This window comes from Sceloporus occidentalis, unplaced genomic scaffold, assembly GCF_023333645.1.
Source record: "Sceloporus occidentalis isolate IW3139 unplaced genomic scaffold, rSceOcc1.0.p SCAF_7, whole genome shotgun sequence".
NCBI classification, from domain to species: domain Eukaryota; kingdom Metazoa; phylum Chordata; class Lepidosauria; order Squamata; family Phrynosomatidae; genus Sceloporus; species Sceloporus occidentalis.
This window is the reverse complement of record NW_028316987.1, coordinates 50,014,338-50,022,961: the sequence shown is the minus strand read 5'-3', so window position 1 is coordinate 50,022,961 and position 8,624 is coordinate 50,014,338. Positions and strand designations below refer to the sequence as shown.

Sequence of the window (8,624 nt, the reverse complement as noted above, 5' to 3'; positions counted from 1 at the left end):
GTTAGTCCTTGAATCTAATAAAACTCATTTTCCGTTCAGTCCTTGAGATGTTCTCATGACGACAGTTCTTTCAAATAAGAAGTCTTACCGGCAAATCCCAAGACACAGTTAATTCTCTTTAGAATCAAAATCAAAACTGTAAATTAATATTTAATGTCTGAAGGTCAAGGAATGAAGTGGGTAGATAGACATGTAAGCCTTTTTTATTTAAAGAATACTCCTGCCACCCCCAGTTCAGTCAAGGTGAAAAATCCCTAGCAGAAGTTGCTTTTGTACTGATTGTTTCCACACTGAGCAAAAATGGTTTCATATTTTATATTTTGTCTGCTGGTAAATCAGATATAAGGCAGAGTAGAGATATTGCAAAAAAATGGATTAATAAAATACTGCCAGACTTAACTCTAAGTAATGGTCTACCGAATGAAGACATGGTACTGAGTCCGCACCACAGGGACATGACTGCATACTAAATGCAGCTTGTGTCAAGTATTTCCAAGTAAGCAAGCAGAGACAGCAGGCCATAGTGCACTAAGGACATTATCAGTCAAGAGAAATAGGAAGTATAATCCAATGGCAATACGAACACAATCATGGGATTTAACGTTATTGCATGATAGACTACCACACGTAATTTCGGGCAATGGGAAGTCAGTCCAAACACAATCATGGAGTTTCATGTTATTGCGTGAGAGGTGATCACATGCAATTTTGGGCAATGGCAAGCTATTTTCTGGCAATGGGAAGTCAGTTCGAATGCAATTCAAATTCACGTAAATTCGCTGAACTAGTGAATTCACATGAATGCGTTCTGGCCCCACTTTCTTTTCATTCGAAATTAAGAGAAATTCCTCCCATGTGATAAACTCCTAAGTGTGCATAGCACTAGTGACTGGAGAAACTCATATTTTTCTCCTCGTTAATGGAGAGCTTGAGGAGAACTTTTAAAAAAAATATTTGTTCCACAAATCCCTCTTTCAAAGGGTGATTTCTTCTCTCCCTTTCAGCAGCCAGCGAAATATTTTTCACAGATTTCTCTGAATGACAATAAAAGACAAGGCGAATAATTACGCTAATTACTTTGCATTTCAAACTCAATTACCATCTCAAAAGGAAGTTTGGCAGAGGTTTAAAGAACATTCCTATGCTTAAAAACCCTGAAGGCACACACACAAAAGGGGGGAGGGGAATTCCAGTCTCAAAAAATAAACTGTGAAGCCCCAACAAGAAATGCTAGAGTTCAGGGGACTCAAGGACCATCCAGTCCAACCCCTTTCTGCTATGAAGTAACACATAGGAATACATGGCATACTAGAGGGCATGTAGTCTGACCCCTGTTCAACATCAGGATGACACTGGAAGATGGGACAAACTGAGGGTTTTCTTGGCATGAAGAGGAGTTTTGCCATGGGATGCCCCTGAAGCTGAGATAGTGTGACCCCCACAGATGAGAAGGAGAGGGGTCGGGTGCCAAGTGGCAATGCTCTTCTGCCAAGCAGGAATCCTCAATTAGGAGCAGAGTAGGGTGTGATGGCAAGAATTCTGCCATGAATAAAACTTACCATGAAGGAATACTTAGGAGTTGGAGTTGAAGCTGAGAGGATGTGACTTGCCCAAGGTCAGCCAGTGAATTTCTAGGGTGAACTGGGAGGCTAGAGTCCTGATCCCAGCTCAGCCATGTAAATCCACAGGGTGACATTGGGTAAGTCACACTCTCTCACTCATGGATATTCTGCACTCTCCTTGCCAATTATTATTATTGTTGTTGTTGTTCCATCACCATGGGAGAGGTGCAGAGTTGGAGTTGAAGCTGAGAGGATGTGACTTGCCCAAGTTCAGCCAGTGAATTTCTAGGGTGAACTGGGAGGCTAGAGTCCTGATCCCAGCTCAGCCATGTAAATCCACAGGGTGACATTGAGTAAGTCACACTCTCTCACTCATGGATATTCTGCACTCTCCTTGCCAATTATTATTGTTGTTGTTGTTGTTGCATCACCATGGGAGAGGTGCAGAGTTGGAGTTGAAGCTGAGAGGATGTGACTTGCCCAAGGTCAGCCAGTGAATTTCTAGGGTGAACTGGGAGGCTAGAGTCCTGATCCCAGCTCAGCCATGTAAATCCACAGGGTGACATTGGGTAAGTCACACTCTCTCACTCATGGATATTCTGCACTCTCCTTGCCAATTATTATTATTGTTGTTGTTGTTGCATCACCATGGGAGAGGTGCAGAGTTGGAGTTGAAGCTGAGAGTAAGTGAAATAATAATAATAATTTATGCCCAGCTCTTCAGCCAAAAGGCTATCAGAGCAGCTTACAAGACCCTACAAAAACAAAAGAGAACAAAAGGTGAGGCCTTCTGCCCTTTATGCCATGCTCTGACATTCAAATTCTTACAGAAGACAAGAAATTCAAGTCTCAAAACTTAGCAGGCCAGGAATTTCTTGTCTTCTGTAAGAATTTGAATGTCAGAGCATGGCATAAAGGGCAGAAGGCCTCACCTTTTGTTCTCTTTTGTTTTTCAAACCAAACTCTGCCTGAGCAAAGTTGGAGTGAGAATCATCCTAACAAAAGAAATAGCCTCCAGGATGAATGGTAGCTTTTCTTACACAAAATATGCAAATGCTGGCTATCCGAGAGTCAGTTGAAAGTTTTGTCTCTCCCCCTCATTTCGAAATGACTAACAATCAAAATTCTTACTCATTGATAGAGAACTGCTTAGAATTTCTTCTCTCTAACATGTTATAGAAATTGTCGAATTAGGCATATTTCTCCTAATTTTCGAATTTTGGAGAATATTTTTTACATCCCTACATAGCACCGTATCAGGATATAGTTTTGGGCTCAACATGATCATACTTACAATGGGTGGCCATCCCATTATTATCTGGTGCACAATATCTGTAGGATGAGTCCATGAGCTGCACCAGTTGATTGAACTTGAGAGACTCCACTAAGTGGCTGGGATAGGATAGCTGGTTATTCAAAGCCAAGATCCCCCACAGTGGAGTTGATGAAGTGTAGTCAACTTGGAAACTGCCAGGTCATGGTCCCATACATTTGCTGTGGAACTGTGAACTGTAATAGCCTTGGTGGAAACTGCTTTCTTGTGGCCCCGTGCCTACACTTCTGTGCTTCTTAGGAAGGATGCTTGTGAGGCTGAGTCTCCTTCACAGTGGCCTCTTTGCAGCTGGAGAGACAGGCAGCAACCTCAGAGCTGGCTGTTCATTAGTCTTCCAAACAATCACTTTGCAGTGGTTTTGGGTATTAGCAGGCAGCAGCCTCCTGAGATGAAGCTGGAATGAGTTGATGAAGAATTGACTGTTATGGCGTTCTTCACATATAGCAGCATGACGTACTGGTAAGACAGTAAACTCAGACCTCAGGGTGAGACAGTGTGTGACTACTGCCAAGTACTACTACTGCATGCTGGTTCTTCCCTTCCATGCCCCCCTCTGTGTTCAGGGATTCTTCCAGTCACTAATACCTGCTCCCTTGGTGTATCCAGTCTAGGCTGTACTAATAGCTCATCCTTTACTGCTCAAATAACATTATGATTATTGATTCCATGGCTGATGCCTGTCACTGCAGAACAAGCCATGTCTTTCCCAAGGTCATAATCCATCAAAATGGAAGGCAATTTTGTTTTTGTGATCACTGGTAGCACTCACTAATGCTACAAAAGGGGTGATGGTGCTAAAAGACAACATATTTCCATGCATAGCTCCAGGTTAAAAGTCATAAAATCTTCACTTTTGTGGCTCACATCTAGTAAAACTTTCAAAGAAGAACATGTTACCTTGGCCTGGCTCTAGGCTAGTAGTTAAATCCTTACAGTCCACTGCCCTCACATGACTAGCTATGACTAAGGTACACCTGCAGAATTAATCCATGGAATGCAGAGGCTAACTTTGTGTTTATCTCTTCCATTCCTAGGATGGGAAGAGACTGGAAGTTTGAGCAACAACACTGTCAGCGGGGAGTCTCTAGATGTGTTTATGGATAAGCTCTTACGAGGCCCAGCCAGATCCAATTGCTGCAATTTATCTGCAAATCAGAAAGGGATGACTCCCCTGCAAGGGGTTACGAAGACTGATAATTTTATTGCATACAATAATACACTTTAGAAGTGTCCTATATACATATTACACTGCCATTTATATATTTATAGAATCTGAATAGCCTAAGCATTAGTTCTAACACTAAACAATTATTAGAGGTTGCACAAATGGTTAATACTGTCTAAAGCAGAAATCACGCATAAGCCAAAGGCTACATATATCTAAAATAACTACTGTGAAATAATGGGCATTCTAAATGGGCTTGAGACAATTCCCAATTTGGACCTAGCAAAGATATTAACTATTCATTCTACACCCAAATCCGGTATTTTCTCATTATAAAAAATACTCTTAAATACTCTTAATATGAATATAAATCTCTGATATAATTAAATCTTTAAAAAATTAAAACACTTCCGACAATCCTGCATAATCACCAGTGCTTTCCAAAGATAGAAGAATTAACTAGAAGTATTGTGTTCTCATCTTAATGCAGATATCCAGAAGAATGTCCACAGTCTGCACCAAAAGAAGTATCTTGCCAGAGAAAAATACACTGCCATCACCTAGTGTCAAAGTTGTGTACTTCAGTTCTACTGTTTGAATGACTCATTGTAAGCTCCTTGAAACATAATGATATTTCTTTTCTTGCGATCTGAAGAAAGTGCTTCCCTTTGGCAATAAGACAGTAACAGCTGAAGTCAAGGCATTTAGACCTCATTAGAAAATATGCCAATCTAGTCAGAATTCCAGGTGCTCATCTTCTGGCTGGATGATTCCTTGCTCCCCATGGATAATATTGATACCTAAGATGTAAGAGGCTGTAAGTGTTTTTATGGGATGAGAAAATCCATAAGATTTATACTCACATAGTCAGACTGGATCTTTGCACTTTTAAGTTGGAATATAGCAGAGATGCATCAGGAGAATGGTAAGAAAAGAACTTATCACCTTCCCCTGCACAAGTTACTAGGATATTTTGCATTAGCAGAACAGCTGATAATAGAAATCTCAACCTATCAGTCACTACAGAAACTGGTAAAAATGGTAGGTGAGAAATACCTCTCAAATATTATTAGCAATTTGCAGTCTGAACATGGGACGGACCCTTCCATTTGCTCAGGCCACAGCCTGCTGGTGCTCTTAAAGCCAGTCTGGTTTGGTTTAACAGAGTAAATGTTATAGCTAACAAAGAGCATCAAATTCTACACAAGAACCAAGTCACAGAATAGCAAAATTTGTTTATTTCATTATATAATTGTCGTATATCTGAGATGTGTAAATTTGAACAAGACAAAGAATTAAACCTGTGATTTCAGGGGAGAGTGTAACCTCATTCAACACAGGCTGAATCCCTATTGCCTGATCTGCTTTTTGAATAAGCAGGAACACCTCTGTCTTGTCTGATTAAGCTTCAATTTGTTCACCTTCATCCAGTCCATCACTGCAAGTAGTCACTGGTTTAGTAATGAAATAGCTTCCTTTGAGTTAGATGAAAAGGAATGATAGAGTTGTGGGCCATCAGCATACTGAGAAGGCCTGAGAAAGATATGCTGAGAGCTGCTACCAGTCAGAGTATATAATATAGGCAGCATGAAGTAACAATCTGCTTTAGCATAAGCTTTTAAACATTTTAAACATAAAATGCAAATAAAAGCACAGCTCCAGTTAATAGCCAAAAGCCTGTCTAAATAAATCAGGCTTTGTTTTCTGTCAAAAGGAAAACAGAAAGGTAGCAAGCCTAGCCTAGAGGAAACTATAACTAGCAAAATAAATAAAAGGGTTTTTTTAACCTCACCATAATTTAAACCTCCTTCTCAAATGAAACTTACCTATTTGAAGCGAAACTGTAATAACCACATTCCTCCAGAACCTCTTCAATCACAGTCTACAAAAATGAAGCATGCTGTGTTTCATTATGTGTTACTACAATGGAACTAAAAAAATTGCTATAACAATGTAATGTCTGACCTGCATTTGTTCGTATGTCATTCCTTCATTCATGTCAAAAGCTCTAGGGAAACCTATGAGTAAATTGGATCAGATAATACTGGATAATGAGATAGTTCTTTTACAGAAATGTGAAACACAGAGCCTCTGTTCTTAAACATATAAAATAATTATCATTATTTTATGATATAATTTATTACAGTAGTAACCCAACCAAACCCTAATCTTATGGGTAGTAGCTGATTCTTAGATATGGGAGGAAAATAACACAAAACTCTTGTTTGGTCCCAGACAAAATGAAGGCAAAAAAGCAGGTGGTACAAAGCAAAAATGTTCATTGTGAATTAAAAGATGCCATAGTTAGACATTTGTAGTAAGCCAGTAAAGTGTTCTGGGTTTGAAATATATATAGTGTGTGTGGGAGACTATGGACCTTATCACACTAGATGAATTCTGTTCAGAAACAGGATTTAAAAAGTAGGGGGGGGGGGAACCCCGCAAATGCAGGAGGTTTTTCAGACGACATTTCTCCCAAACAGAAATAACGTGAAAATAAAGCAAATAGAAAGTCAACAAAAACGACACCTTTTTACTCTCTGGAACTTCCCAAAAGTAAAAAGGTGTCATTTTTTTCCACTTCCCATTTGCTTTATTTTCATGGAATGGGCCCCTATAATGTTGTAGTGGCCAAAGAATGTGGAGCTGAGCCTTAAGGAACTCAAATCATCAATTCCTAAAAAAACACCAATGCCCTCAGTAAATTCCTTTATTGTACTGTTTTGTCTCTTGCATCTCTTCATAAAATGTCATGTGTGTCGGCATCAGGATGATAGACAGACAGACAGACAACTGCAGTACACAAACAGGCACCTTTCCATAAAAAGCAGGATATTTTTTTTATGCCTGGTCATGTAAGCCTCTCAAATTAATATTTTTATTCTCATCATAGCAAAATATACAAAATGCATTGCCCTTTCAAAATTATATGCAATATACAGTTTGTTAACTTGCTGTATCTACCAGTATACATGGCTCCATAACAAAGATCTTAACCTCTTCTTATTTGGTGTACTTCTTTTCTATTTCTTCAAACACTAACAGCTCATAATGTTTCTCTTCAGAATGCTTTTTGCCATGGCCATATTACTCTTCCACACAAGGCTTCATGCTACAAGCTGCTTGCTCTGTATTTTTATATATATGCCCTGCTTATATGTCATTTTATTTCATTCATAGTTCACTGCTTCTCAACTTTCAGTTCACATGCTTCTTTAACTCCTTCCTCTGTAGGTTTTACTATGCTGCTACCCATGTCTGGAGCAACTTACAAAACCTCTGGCTCTCCAGATGCTGTAGGCCTACACCCCTCATCACTCCTGAATGTTGGTTATACTGGTTAGGGTTGACAGGAATTTGTTGCCATAAATGCTGAATTTGAGTTTAATATCAGTAACTTGCATTTATTGAATATTGTAAATATTATCATTAATGGATGAACAAAATGGTTTTTGGTTGGGTTTTTTGGTTTTTTTTTGCTAGATTTACCTGGTCTGTCGTCCAAGACCAAAGTACTTCCTGCTGAAGAGTGAAGCAACAGGTGACAATCTGATGTCAAAAAGTTAGGTTCAATCATCTCTGGAGAACCTTGGAGAAGCTGCAAAGACGTCAAAGGTAAATGTTAACTTAATTCCTTGTCATCTATTTAGACAGTAAATCAGAGACAAAGGTGTAGAGTAGACAAAGAGAATCTAAGAACAGACTATGCTGCACACACATCATTAACAGTATTTGCATTTTGTCATGAACCTGGCGGTTTTGAAACTATGGTGAGGGTTCCTTCGGAGCAGGAAATGGGGCATTCAGGGTCTGCACCAGAAAGGTTTCCAAAGCAGAGAAAGCCTTCCTTCCAATAGCAATCCAGAAACATTTACATTGAAAGCCTAAGAGCAGAGGCTCTACATGAAATCATATTAAGCTCATGTTAATGCTATCTTGTATTATTATCTATTGTGTTATATGTATTTTGTTATTATCCTGTAGAATGTATGCCACTGGCAGGTTTCTTTTTAACAATTTTTTAATTGTATGTACAGCGCTGTGTAAATTTATAATGGTATATAAATAAAGTTTAATAATAATAATAATAATAATAATAATAATAATGTTAAGTTTGTGCTCTTTTAGGGAATTTAGGAAGAGCTACTACCTTTGCAAAGATGTAAAATGAAGCAAAGGAATATTGATCTATTCCTCTTCCAATGCCAGTGTGGGAATTATGTTCTGCCCTATAGATCCTTGCACGGCAAACATAAGCAGTCCTCAAGGATATGATGGAGTTCAAAGATCTTGCAACATGCCACTGTAGAGTGCCAGGTTGTAGGGTTTTAAAAGCACAACATGGAAAGAAATGGAGTGGAAGGAGTCTGAGCTTAAATTGTTTGCATTTGAGAAGGAGGTTTAAAATATGGTGAGATAAAACAACAACCCTTTTATTTATTTCACTAGCTTCCTCTAGGCTAGCCTTGCTTCCTTTCTGTTTTCCTTTTGACAGAAAACAAAGCCTGATTTATTTAGACAGGCTTTTGGCTATTAACTGGAGCTGTGCTTTTATTTGCATTTT

General features: G+C 38.9%; 1 protein-coding gene across 1 annotated transcript in view; it reads right to left on the bottom strand.

Moving 5' to 3' along the window:
• Positions 1-4,223: 4,223 nt before the first annotated feature.
• Positions 4,224-8,624, bottom strand: part of NEK10 (NIMA related kinase 10) — a 105,848-nt gene continuing 101,447 nt past the window's right edge. The window contains exons 34-37 of the mRNA XM_089531322.1: positions 7,550-7,658; positions 6,026-6,078; positions 5,887-5,942; positions 4,224-4,860 (exon numbers count right to left, since the gene is read on the bottom strand). Of these exons, the coding sequence (XP_089387448.1) occupies positions 4,812-4,860; positions 5,887-5,942; positions 6,026-6,078; positions 7,550-7,658 (267 nt within the window). The 3' untranslated portion in view covers positions 4,224-4,811. The remainder of the gene's footprint in view (positions 4,861-5,886; positions 5,943-6,025; positions 6,079-7,549; positions 7,659-8,624) is intronic.